The following is a 13,817-nucleotide window of genomic DNA, read 5'->3' as shown; positions in this document are numbered from 1 at the left end:
ACCTTTACAACAATTTATCACTTACTTTCTCAGGGTATACAAAGGAACTGAACCATTGGGACACTCAGTGACTGTCACCTCACAGCCTCAATATATAATAATGAGACAATTATGATTCTAAGTGTACATACAAGCCTTCACAATGTATTCTTGTCCACAAAGAACAGTGACCTACTCCCTAACAAAACCTCTTACTTGTCATATTTTTTTACCCCAGAAATAAATATAAGAACTCCAAATAATCCTGGCGCAATCCAACCATTCAGCCACTGTGCAAAATACTAATCCTTGTAATTTCTATGGCACACAATTTGACACCCCCTCCATTTAGATCTGCACACAGTTCTTCGCTCACTCCAACCAGATTCCTGGCCTGGAACAAAAAAAATACATAATTCAAGCTCATGATGTGGAAGATCATCCTAACTACATAGAATAGAAGGATGAATGCTTGTACTCTCACACAAATCCTTCTCAATTTGCCATTATACACGATCCTGACAAAGAAGCACCTAAAAATATTACTGAAGTAGAAAGTAACCCTTCCTCATCTCTCTGTGTATCCCTCCAAAATGATACAACAAGGTGGGAGAGCTCAGAAATACAATAAACAAAGCAAGTGCAACCAGACTAAAAATTATTGCCCTAAAACTGCCAAACCTTAAATTATATTATACCTGTTAGACCTGGCACCTTGGCGTGAGTCTCCCTTCCATTTTTTTGTTGTGCCTCATGTATTTTTGTTGGTGTTAGCTGCTCAGGGCACTGTGCCACTGCTGTCCAGTGCCACAATTCAAGTGCTCCCTATTGTAAATTAATGTATAATTTGTGATTCCATGATTGGTTGGTTTGGTTTACTTGTCAGACCCTAGTACAGTGCACCAGGAGTGCCCAGGGCTTGTAAATTTAAATACTGCTGGTGGGCTTGCAGCACTGGTTGTGCCACCCACAGAAGCAGCCTGTAAACATGTGTCTAAGGTCTCCCATTGCAGAGCCTGCGTGCAGTCTGGGACTGTCATGCTGACTGGGCAAGAGCACCCACTTGCCAGTGCCTAAACCTTCCCTTTTCTTCATATAAGACACCCCTATGGTAGGCCCAAGGGCAGGGTGCATTGTAAGGATAAGTTAGGACATGCCCTGGTGTGTGTGGCATGTTCTAATAGTGAATTACAGCCATTTTCGTTTTTCACTATTGCAAGGCTACCTGTTCTCCATAGGCAAGAATGGGCAGTTTGGTTATTACATTTTATCATCCTAACTGACTCAGGGAACATGGTAGAAATTAGAATTTAGTATGCCTGAACTCAGAATGATAAAATACATATTTTAGTAAAGTTGGTTTTAACATTCTGTGTTTGAAAATGCCACTTTTAGAAGTAGGCATTTTCTTGTCTAACCATTTAAACCTGCCTCTGCTAGGCTGTGTGTATTCCTTTGTCTGGAGTTTGAGTGACAGGGCTGGGGAATTCCAGGAGACAGGGTGAGGTGTCCCAGTGGTGAATAGAGAGATCTACATCCAGATGGGTGGGAGGAGCTGCACCTGGGACCTGAATAGGGCTGTGCCTGCCTTCCACAATGCTGGCTCCACCTCCTGGGGAGCGGCTGATGTCTCTGCCCTGCACAGTGAATGAAGAGAAGGAATCCTGTCAACAAAGGGCTCCAGTGCTGTACTTGCCTTCCACAATGCTGGCTCCACCTCCTGTGGGGCGTCTAATGTTTCTGCCCTGCACTGTGAAAGGAAAGGAGAAGTCTGGTAAACAGAGTGCTCAGGAACTGGTTTGGACCGGGCAAAGGCCCCTCTGCCTTCAGAGGACAAAGGATTTCTGGGTATAAATATTGGGACCCTGATCCCAAGAATTTAGATCACTTTGGGAAAACAAGAAGAACCTCTGCTGAGGGAGGAACCAGAAGAAGCTGAGGAGGAAACTATCCCTGAACCTGGGGGATTGGCCTGCAGTGGTTGCCTTACTGCCAAAGAGAGGAGAAAGGAACTTTGTGTGTACTTTTGCTCAACTTGTGCAGGATCTCCAAGGGCTTGGAAAAGAGCTTGCCTCCTGCTGAAGTCTCCGGAACAACAGACTTCACCCCCCAGCTCCCCAGAGTTCTTTGGAAGTGCCTGCTGCTGTTGTTGGACCTTCTGAGGGACTGCGTGTCGCAAGTAGCTGGAAGCGCGACTCAAGAAGGAGAAGCGTGCCGCCGTCGGAGCTGTTGTCGTCGCATCTCGTAAAGTGTGTCGCCGCTGCAGCAACGCATCGTGCGGAAGCGTCTCGCATCATCCAGGAAGTGTCTCGCAACACCGAAGAAGCGTGTCGCCATCGCAGCAATCGTAGCTGACGCATTACACCGCATCAAGAGAAGAGTCTCGCATCGAGGAAGAAGCGTGTCGCCATCGCAGCCATCGTAGTTGTCGCATTGCACCGCATTAAGAAAAGCACCTCGCATCCACGGAGAAGCGTGCCGCCATCGGAGCTGCTGTCGTCGCATCGCGTAAAGGGGTGTCGCTGCTGCAACATCGCATCGAGCGGAAGCGTCTCGCAAACGTCGGAGAAGAGTGTCGCTGCCAAGGCCGCTGTCGTCGCATCGCGTAAAGTGTGTTGCCGCTGCAGCATCGAGTCTTCTCGCAACATCGGTGAAGCGTGCCGCATCTGGAAGATCTTCACGTCTTTATTTCTTTGCACCAAAAACTTCATTGCATCAACATCGTTGCAACACTTTTGTTGCCCTGCGTGTCGCATCTAAAAGGTACATTGACTTAAAGTGTCGCATTTAAGAACCTAAGAGAACTAAGCAAAATTCTACCATCTAAAGTACCAGTATTGTGTATTTTTGTCGTTTAATGGTCTTGTGGTAAATCTATATAAAGAATACTTATTTTTGATATAAAACCTGTGTGGTGTCCATCTGTAGTGTTGTCACTTGGTTACTGTATGTGTTCACAAACGCTTTACACACTGCCTCTGAAATAAGCCTGTCTGCTCGTGCCCAGCTACCAAGAGGGTGAGCAGGGGTTATTTTAGGAGTGTACCCCTTTACCCTGACTAGAGGAGAGGGTCCCTATTTGTCACAAGTGCATACCTGTGCCAACTAGAGACCCCCGAGTCTAACAATACCCATTTAGTATTTCACCCCAATTCATCACAACCACTTAACACACTTCAGAATCAATAACTGAGTTACATCAATAACAACATACACCACCCAATTAGAACAACTCTCCAAACACTACATAATGATATTTCAACAATGGCGATACTCCTTCTTAAACTAAAAAAAAATCACAAGACTAGGGGGCTGATTAAGATGGCAGGCGGATCGCCACCGCCGGCCTGGTGGTGGCGATCTGCCCGCCATCGTAACAAGAATTACCCACCGCCATATTAAGATGGCGGTGGGTTTCACGGTGGACGAAAAGTCCGTGCGCCGCTTTTCCGCCGGTCGGCAATTGTTACGATTGCCGGCTGGGCGGAGCTTGGGCAAATATATGGTGGTGGTGCCTAGCAGGCACTGCCATCCATATTATGATGGTGGTTTTTAAAGGCCTTTCCATGGCGGCAATGCCGCCATGGAAAGGCTAGCGGGGACATGCCTTAGGGGCCCGCTGTGGGCCCCCGGGGGGGTAGGGGGCTGGGGGGTGCACTTGGGGGGTACCTATGGTACCTCCCTGCATGTACATGCACAAGGTGGCAGGCACCGTGCGGTGCCTGCCACGTTGTGCATGGAAATGCACAACAAGGCATTTCACCATTGCGGGAGGTGCTACAGCCAGCACCACCCGCCACAATGTTGAATCACCAGATGCGACTGCCGTGGTGGCGGTCGCATCATAATTAGGGTGGCGGGACCACTGCATGGCAGGTGGGCGGTCCCGTTAGCGCTAGGGTGCCGGGCGGACTAAAGTCCACCCGCCATCCTAATGAGCCCCTAAATTATTATAGGTCTGAGGGAACTATTTCCTGCAACATAAGAACCATTAAATCACATAGCTGAAGAAAACCTTATCCAAAAACCTCCCAATATAATATGCTCGCCTCTAACAGGCGAAATCATCCACTCCACCAATTCTAGACACCAATGACAACAAAGACCTTTCATTACACAAATTATTTATAACAATCTAATTCAAATTACTACCAGCATATTATATCCCTACTATCGCTAGAGCGAGAAAAAATAAACCAACTAGTATGTCTCATCTAAATAACCTTATCAAAATCAACACACTGCCCACCACAAATACAATAAAATGTCTATGCAAAGCATGCTGCACAACTGCAGGTTGGAATCAGCTCAGAATATTGAAACTATGGACACCCTCAGAGACCTAAATGTTGATGCCCTGTTCCTCACTGTGACCTGGCTAACCATAAACTCCAAAACGTTTATTGATCTTGTGCTCTTTCAAGGTTATTCTATCCTGAACATGGAGAGAAAAAATAAGACAGAAGGAGGAGTAGCTCTTATTCACAGAGACTCTGTGAATGCAATGTTATCTACTGTGAGAAAATGCTTCTTTTGAAGTGGCCACTCACATTTTATGCTGAATTGTATTTGTGTTTTAGACTCTGCACACAGGGACACTGCTGTCCTGTACCCAGTGTATGTGATCTTACCCCTAAAGCACCTAAACATTGGCTGCTCCCTGCTTGGCATATTTAACTCTCCTGTAAGGCCATAGTATAAGGTGTAGAAACTCCACTCGTTGGATGGAAAGTTAAATGTCACCTGTGGACCGTAGCACTTATTTTGCCATTCTCTAGTGTGACAAGGAAACATGACTTCAGGCCTACCACTGTAACTTGACTGCCGCAGTTTACACCTGCATCCTTACTTTCCATAATATGCTTTTTGAGAAAAACCTTCCATGTAAATATTAATAAATAGGTTGCATTCGTTTTTTTTAATGTGACATGTAAAAATGTAATGTTATCATGTCCAAGCAGTGTCAAGCCCCCAAACAACTAGTTTCACTGTGGAATGCCCTGGCTGTCAGATTATAAAACTAGAATATATATTAAAATATTCATTCTGCTATCTCTAGTTTGGGACCAGCTAGAAAAATAATTCCACTACTCTTTTTAATATTTATTAAAAGCCCCAATCCAATGGGGAACTTAGAACTTCAATACATATTTAGGAAAAATATATTTTAAAACATTATCTTTGCCCTTTCTAAAGCTCCTGAAGGCTAAACTGTATTAACTCTCCATCAGCTGTCAATCAAGTTCATGACCTTAATGGGGTGTGAAATTCCTCCCAGGAGCTACACAAAAGCCCACTTTAATTGAAAAGTTGACCTGAATGGAGAAGGATAACTCCTCTCTGCTGGACCTTCAAGTTGAGGGCTATTGTCCCTCCTGTTGGCACACCAGTGTCAAACCCTACCAAACAAGTCTGCCTGAGGCACATGTAAACCTTTTGCACCCAGAAAGGGCTCATACAGGACCAGAACACAATTCTTGTCTATTTCATGTTGGGTTGCTGAAGGACCCTGCTTTTATATTACCATATTTCGGTCTCTAGTTTAGTTGTAGGTCCAGGTCTTGCTTCGAACTATATTTTAGTGTTAGAAGTGGGAGTATACTGGTGATTTCCAAAGTGCACTCCTGTACACACCCCCAGCACTTGGAGCCAAATTTCAGTGTATCTGAAGACTTCGGCTATCTTGGTATTGCCCCGGCACATACCATTTTGTGCCTGTTTGCCATTGGGCAAACAGGAACTACTGAAAAACTGGGTAGTGTCGGCCCTGGGAACTTTTGTTCCATTGATTAAGGAAGAGCAATGAGTCACCCCACCCACTAACTGGTGCCAGGCATAAATGTGGCACCCCAAGACAACCTCTTTAGAACACTTTCTTTCCTGTAGAAGAACAGAAGAACTGCACTTGCTGTTTATAAGAAGAAAAATAATCTGTCTATTTCTTAATGTGATGAAAACCCATAACCCTGTTTTCATTCTACTCTGCATTCTTATTTGAAAAATCAATGTTACTTAAAATTACATGTTCTGTCATCTATTTTTTCAGTTGTACAGGAAAATGTATTCATTTTAAAATCCAAACATTATAATATGGTATCCAGTCTAACAAAAATAGTATTATTTTTAAATTTTGCACTCAATTTCTATGTGGTATAACTTCATGGTAATTTGTGAATGCAAAATACAGGTTTTGAGGTTATTTATTATTAGTGAATCATTATTATGTATGGTTAAGTAATAGTTAATAGAGAATCGCTTTTAAGAAATGTCGCTAAAATAGTCATTCAATATTTATTCAGTTGGCTAGCCTATTTCAGTGAACAATCCTAAAATTGACTTTAATACATTTCAAACACACATTTTTGTGGTTGCAATCCAGTTTGTGACTAGTCTACGATTTGCAAATCTTTCGTACATCTACATCTGGCCCTATACTGTTTAACCAATGTAGCAGACTCAGTTCTTGATGAAATAGCACCCATGGTTCTCAAATGAAAGAAATTTAAAAATCAGCTCCATGGTTCTCTAATGAGCCAAATATGGAGAAAATAAATGTGAGAAAACTGGCAGGGATCTTAAGATAACACAATTCTCCTCAAATTTAGATGCCTTGAGATCAGAAAAAAAGACATATAAGAAAGACATCCAGAAGGCCAAAATTGACTGTTACCAAGAAATACTGAAAGCTGGAAAGAATAGACCAAAAGATTTTTTGACATGGTTAATAAAAATCTTAAAACCTCCCTAACCTACCATCCAGGAGACCTACAAAAACAATTTGCCAATTTTTTGTGTTAAAAGATAACAAGGGACAGAAACGGCATTCCAGTTTCTAATGACACTATATCAAACTAAGGCCTTCAAGGAAAATTCATGACTTAATGGGATTTATTTCAACCAATCTCAAGTGAAACCCTAGAACTATCCACAAAACATTTGGGACCATCATCTCTGATATACACCCCACCCCATCCCAACCTCGCCAATCAAAACCATAACTAAACACAACTTACCTTTACGGACAAAATCATAAACTGCTCTAGAAGAGAGAACTTTCTAAGAGAATCTAAAAATAAATCAAGTAAATCCCTATTAGAAAATCCTCCATTTGGATACCAATTCTCTTCAAACTATATATTGAACCACCAAATGAAAAAATCAGAGATCCAATATTGACTATGTATCCGTTTGCTCATAATACTCCAATGTACCTGAAAATTAGATAGTATTATTATTATTATTATATTTTATATAGTGCAAACTGTTACCTAAAAAGGCATCCTGCCACTTAGCTATTAGAAACTAGTCCAGACATGAGCAAATTTCTAAAGGTTGTAAAGCCAAGTTTTCAAGGCTTTCCTGAAAGCATAGAGGTTGCTGATGAAGTGGAGCAAGCATCTCGGCATGCTGTTCCAAAAACTGGCCACTTGCAGAGAGAACACTGTCACCAACCCGCGCTTTCTTCAATTTGGCAACCTTCCGAAAGTTGGTATTAACTGAGCGTAGAGATCTAGGCGGAGTGTAGTGTTGTCATTTTCGTCGAGGCGGAAAAGATCCAATATGATGAAAGATTCTGTGCACTATGCACAGTAATTTCAACTGGATTTGCTTGGCTGCAGAGAGCCGATGAAGGGAATCCAGAGTGAGGTAGGAGAGTGACGTGGCACGAAAAGAGAGCGTTTTTCTGCTGCTGCCTGTTTGCAATGCAGGTGCTGAACAACATAACCTGGAGCATCTAAAAATAAAACATTACCATAGTTCAATCTGCTAATAATAATCCTTTGCTCTACCAAGTGAGTGGAAGCAATTTGGTTACAGAGGTAAGATTTTGTGAAGTGTCTTTATTAGACCAAAGGAAATTGGGGAGAATCTCCTAATATGACTAGAAAGAGGTAAATCATTATCCATATCCAGACAGTCAGTACATTAATAGGGGTTGAATTGTGCTCAGGCGGCTTAAAGAACCTTGCCAAAGGGCACAAAAGAGATCCAGAGAAGTCGTTCATGACTTAGGTCTCATCCCCATTAAATTTAAGAGAATTAGCACTGAGCCACTGCGAGATATCACGCATACCATCTTGGAAAACAGCCATAGGAGAATGAGAAGTGCAATCCAGTGTTAACATTAATTGTGTACCATCAGCATAGTTCACAAAATGTATGCCAAGAGATTTAATTAATTTAGCCTGTGGTCTATATACACATTAAATAGAGTGGGGCTTAAGGAGGAGCCCTGAGGAACTATCTGCTCTACTGCTCTGAAGGAGGGGCGAAAATGGGGTAGATGTATTGCTTGCGTCCTTCCTTCCAGAAAAGGACGCCCGCGCATGCGCATTTCTCGAATGCGCATGCGCAGGCGTCCGCGCATGCGCATTCGTGAGGAAGAAGCTATCCAGGAACCAGCCACATGGAGCCCCGGGACGCGGCAGCTCAGGTAAGTAATTTTCTTTATGTAATGTTTCTGAGTAATTTTAAAATGAGGGCGGAAGGGGGGCGGGCGGCGCGTAGTGGGGCTACGCGAAGTGTGCGGGTGGGCTTAGATTTGCCCCCACTCCGTAACACTTCACGTAGCCTCACTACGCCCACTACGTCCAGGGCTGACTGAGACTAGGTGCTGACCCTTATCCTCCGCCATACGCAGATCATCCAATGCTGTGAGTAAGGCGCCTTCCATTCTATAAAGAGGACGGAACCCAAACTGGGCCTCGTCCAGTAAGGTATGCGTGTGCTCCTCAAAAAATCTGGAGGGTCTTCAATTCAAAAATTCTCCAGAATTTTGCAAAGGAAGGGCAAAAGAGAAATCAGTCTATAGTCACTAAGCACTAACAGATCTGCAGCAGAATTTTTCAAAAGAAGCACTTGTGCCTTTTTCCACTCAGAAGGCACAGTGTTCGTCTCAAGTGACTGATTGCATAAGGCTGACATAAAATCAGATAACATTTTCCATATCCTAGGGGGAAGTGACTCCAGTGACTACCCAGATGTAATAGAGGTGGCAATATTGAGAAACCCACTTATAGATAGCTGACCAAAGTCATCTAACAAAGCTGGTGAAGAACATGCATTTAGAGAATCAGATCCAATATCCAGTGTTAGATAGGACATATTTGATTGGGAAGTGAAAGTTGTAATAATATTTTTGATCTTAGTCTCATAATAAACTGCCAAATCCTCACAGAGTGATTGAATAAGAGTTACCTAATGTAACACACAAGAAGGGTTCGAGAAAGTGTGTGTAATGAAAAACATGACCAAGTCACCACCATACCATGATTCTGAGAAAAGGTATCAAACTAACTCAATCATGGCTATCCAAACAATTCCTAAAACTCAACCTGGATAAAACGTAAATCATTCTTCTAGCCCTTAACAACAACAATACTGTTGTCCACAATCTGATTCTGGACTCTATTAGAAATGAAAACCAACCATTGTTGTTAAAGGCAAATTACTGGGTGTTATTTTAGATAACTGTCACTCACTACAAGGACACCTAACTAACACCACCAAACGTGTGCATTGGCAATTGTGCACCATTTGCAACCTTAAATTAAGCCTGGGTGGTGAACTCTGCTCTGCTCACGGAGTGTTCCACACTCCGCGTTACGCGGAGTTTGCAGAGTTCTGAAAAACTATGGTCTGCGTAGCGGAGCATAGTTTTTTCCCTCACCTGCTCTCGTCAACAACAAGTTGGTGAGCGCGAGTGAGGGAAATCAACCTCCCAGCGAGATTTCTCAACGCGGGCAGTAGGATTTCTCAATGCGAGTGGGCATGTATGCTCGCAACCGCTCACATTGAGAAAACATCCGTTCGCATTGACAAAGCTGCCGCTGAAGTAGAAAATCTACTTGAGCAGCACAAAGGAAGCAGCACCCGCTTGCGCTGTGCATGGTGCCGTTCGTGATAATTTCACAGCACGGCCAAACACCTGGCGCTGAAAATGACCGCGAGCTGCATTTTTTCTAACTCACTCTGCCGCTTGCAGAGCTCCGCGTAGCGCGGGGGAATTTTTATTGCGCTTTGCGGAGTTCCGCGTAGCAGAACTCCGCGAACTCTGCCCAGGCTTAACTTAAATACCTAGGGCTAGATTTACTAAGCTCTAGCAGCGCTCTTGCGTCACACAAGGACGACACCATGACTTAAGTGAGATTTACTAATCCATGCCAAGGCACCTTCTCTGGATCTGCTTGGCTTAATAAATCCAGAGTAACGCAAGGTTGCGTAAATTGCTGAGTTGCGTTACACTGCATTAGAAAGGCATTCCATTGGTGGAGCATGAGGGTACACATGCATCCACTCATGGATGTTGGCACATTCCCAGATTTTCAAACACTTGTAAACCTCGGAATGCATCGAAATTTTCCGGCATCCCAACAGAGGAGTAACAAGGAGAATTGTTAAAAGATCATGATCAGATACTAGGGCCCATGATTTATGAAAAAGTCACGCAACACAGCAAGACAACTTGCTACTCTGTGCTGCGCTGCGCTGCACTGCATGATAGGGAGGAAGCAGGACGTGCTATATCTACTAAGATATGACACAATGTTCTGCCATGCGCCAACGCAGGCCCTCTTGCGCCAACGCAGGCACCCTTGCGCCATGGTGCATGGAAGCCTGCGTTACAGGCAGGATTGTTTTTGTGCAGGAAAGGAAATAACTGGGACAAATAATTATATCAGTGCAACTTCTGGCAATCTCAAGACTGGGCTATGGAGCAGCTTTACTCCGCAGACCACCAACATCCAGTCAGACTCCCATCCAAACCGTTCTAAACTCAGGTGTAAGACTTGTCACAAACACAAAGAGAACAGAACACATTTCACCTGTCCTGCGCTCTCTGAACTGGCTACCAGCAGAGACGCACCGCATGCTCAGGACAGCTTGCTTGAAATATTATACTGGGCACTGTGACTCCACGTCATACTCATCACCGAAACCTACGTCCTAGGGATGAAAAGAACCTTAAAGTCTTAAATTCAACAAGAACAAGGTAGCACTGAGAATCTGGATTAAACTTCTCATGGAGCTAAATATCCCCTCCCCCCTTCATACTTCTCAATTAAAAGAGGTACGAAAAAAACTCCTAACGATCGGACGAAGTCTTCCTCCTGACTCCGCGGTCACGTTTGCCATCGCTCTATGAACGAAAAGCAAAGAAATCTGACTCTTACACACTATACCTACCATACGTGTAATTCTGTAAAAACGGACTCTTATGTACACGCAAGCCATGTAATCTTGTGACATCGAATCATATCTATGCGTGTTTTTCCTATAATGTGTGAGTGATTCTGTCAACTGTAAAGCGTCCCGGTGTCACCCGGATGTGGTGCACGTTGTATAAAACTTCAAATAAAGAAATGTGAGATAGCAATTCGACGCATGGCCCATTACGAGGCACGTGCGTGTGGATTTAGGAGGGACTGATGTCACTCCTGCGGTGTGTGTGTTCCCTCGCAATCTTGAAGGGACGACGAATGTTTAAACCGATTAATGATTATTAATAATTGTTAATACAAATACAAAGAGGGTTTTAATGATGAATAGAATGAAAATAATGGTATTCTATTAAATATATTAAAAAGTTGTCGCGTTCTCATATTATACGATTCGGAAATTAACCGTTTTGTAAAGTTTATGTTGTGATAGCTATTTTGTATATCTGTTAAAACAATAAAATGTTACATTGTTCACTTCTAGATTTTATGCAGAGTCAATATTGGTGGGCAGTTGTTTTAGACGTGCTGCTGTGTGCTTTAGACAGGTAAGTGAAGTTAAGCAACGAGACGCGAATTGCTTTGCCCACGATCGCACGGTTTGTCAAGTGTGCAAGCCAGGATTAGAACTATTCAGGCACGGTTACTAAGCCACATACCTATGTATGTTGTCAGGAAGCGCATACGGCGTCCCCTTGACCTACAGCCCACTCATCATTAGATGGGCGCCGCCCCTTCTCCTCACCTGTACGAAGTTAGCACCACCTTGTTAACCAGCACGATGAGGAAGGAGCAGAGTCCGTACGATAGGGCAGAAAGGCACTGCGCCAGGCGGGTGTGCGCCGGAGGGGGCTCAGCTTCGGCGGACATGTTCCTCGCCGTCCGCGCTCTTCGCGGGCCGCTCAGCTTTCGGCTGTTCGCCCTACCTGCCCCACCTCATGTCCGGCACTGGCCACAGCAGCTGTCCCCAGCACGGCATTTCGTGAGACACCTATTGGGCAATGCCCCGAGGGTGGAGGCGGATCTGGGCTGGGTCTGCCAGGACCTGGGCGGAGGCTTGCGGCTTCTCGGGCTGTGGGCTCGGGGCTGGCGCGCCCGGCACGAGCATGCAAGCCTTCACCTCAGAAACACGTCTAGTGGAGCCGCGGTAGTCTGAACTTGGAGGCAGGCCAGGACAGTTGGAAAATTGGCACCTGAACCTCTTCATTTATCAGGAACTTAGGCCAGTATGGTGATTACTTTTACACCCAAAAGTTGGACTTTGACAGGTAGAGTGGCTTGCATCGGACTCCTGGCTAATCTAACTTAGTCACTAGGCACATTTGTCTCACGCGTTGGGGGTCTCACATTTTGGAGACAGCCCTTCTTTTGGCTATTCTGTGGTCACGTTGCTGGCTTTAACCGCTAGCATTCTCCATATTCTGGTAATACATTAACTTTTGGTCTCGAAAACGCGAAACAAAGCATATGCTGACTTTTGGACCGAAAGATCTGCCAGGGAAAAACTATTCAAGTTTGACCTTCTAGAGAGGAAACATAATACAAATCAGGAATCCCAGTGGAAGACCCTATTTTACTCTTTGAGTCCTTCGAGACATCACAGTAATAGTATTCGATCTCATGGGTTTTAACAAGTTGCGCTTCAGTACCTACATTTTTCCTTGGCACACTTTGCCCAAGGACGTTCCTGCTAAAACTGAGGTTGAAAGATGTTGCTTACTTCTCTATCAAAAATCTAGCCAGCAAGGGGATAACCGCATAAACCACAATGTACTAATGATCTTTGCCACCTGTGGTTAACCATGCAGCAGCATATATGATTGTATACAATTTATAAAAATAAATATTAAAAAAAAAAAAAATGTTGCTTAAGTTTGCAACTTAGTTTGCCAGTGTTGTGCATGGTTCCTCCTAGTCCACCTTGAAGTATATGCTTACCACAGGGTAAGATGCAGTTCCCTATGTCTGTAGACTGAACTAGGTGTTCAATTTTACCTCGTACACAAGAGAAGCCTTAAGTGTCTGGATGGTGGGAAACTCAGTTTTGGTGCAGGTGCATTCACCCCTGTGTCTCCCTGAGGCCTGGGAAGCATGCATTAGATACATTTAAAAAACAAAATACTAATCAGAGAGGCAATAACTCCAGACCAGTTCCCACTGAGCACTAGGACATTCATTGTGAGGAAGATTCCACAGGGCAGAGGGTTAGATCTCAAATTATTAGGATCCCTTTAATGGAGAGGGGATGTACAGCTCCACTTCAGTGGCGTAATGAAAGCTTAAGGGGCCCCCTGCAATGTACACTGAGGGGCCCCTGCTCCAGATTTAATGCGGAGCGCTCAGGCCTGAGTACTGTGCTGAGGGGGGCCCCCTGCAGCTTGGGGCCCCCCACACCGAGGAGGATGCGGGGGCCTGTGTTACACATCTGCTCCACTTAGACCTAGCAGAGATGTTTCAAGTCAATCCATGTAGCCCATTCATCATATTCGAAGAATAGCAATTAGGGGGCTGAGTGTGGACCCCCCACAATCGAGGAATGGGTAAAAGACTTGAACGAATGGGCAGCAGCGGAATTAGTCCGAATGAAAAATGTCAGATTAGAAGATAAACTAGAAGAGG

General features: G+C 44.3%; 1 protein-coding gene across 1 annotated transcript in view; it reads right to left on the bottom strand.

Annotated features, from left to right (window-relative positions):
* Positions 1-12,378, bottom strand: part of SLC35D2 (solute carrier family 35 member D2) — a 316,836-nt gene extending 304,458 nt beyond the window's left edge. Inside the window, exon 1 of the mRNA XM_085632885.1 lies at positions 11,944-12,378. Coding sequence (XP_085489011.1) covers positions 11,944-12,068 — 125 coding nt within the window. The 5' untranslated portion in view covers positions 12,069-12,378. The remainder of the gene's footprint in view (positions 1-11,943) is intronic.
* Between the last annotated feature and the right edge of the window lie 1,439 nt (positions 12,379-13,817).

This window comes from Triturus cristatus, chromosome 2_1 (assembly GCF_964204655.1).
Source record: "Triturus cristatus chromosome 2_1, aTriCri1.1, whole genome shotgun sequence".
Taxonomy (NCBI): Eukaryota; Metazoa; Chordata; class Amphibia; order Caudata; family Salamandridae; genus Triturus; species Triturus cristatus.
Note: the sequence above shows the minus strand (reverse complement) of the source record. Positions and strands in the feature narration are given on the sequence as shown.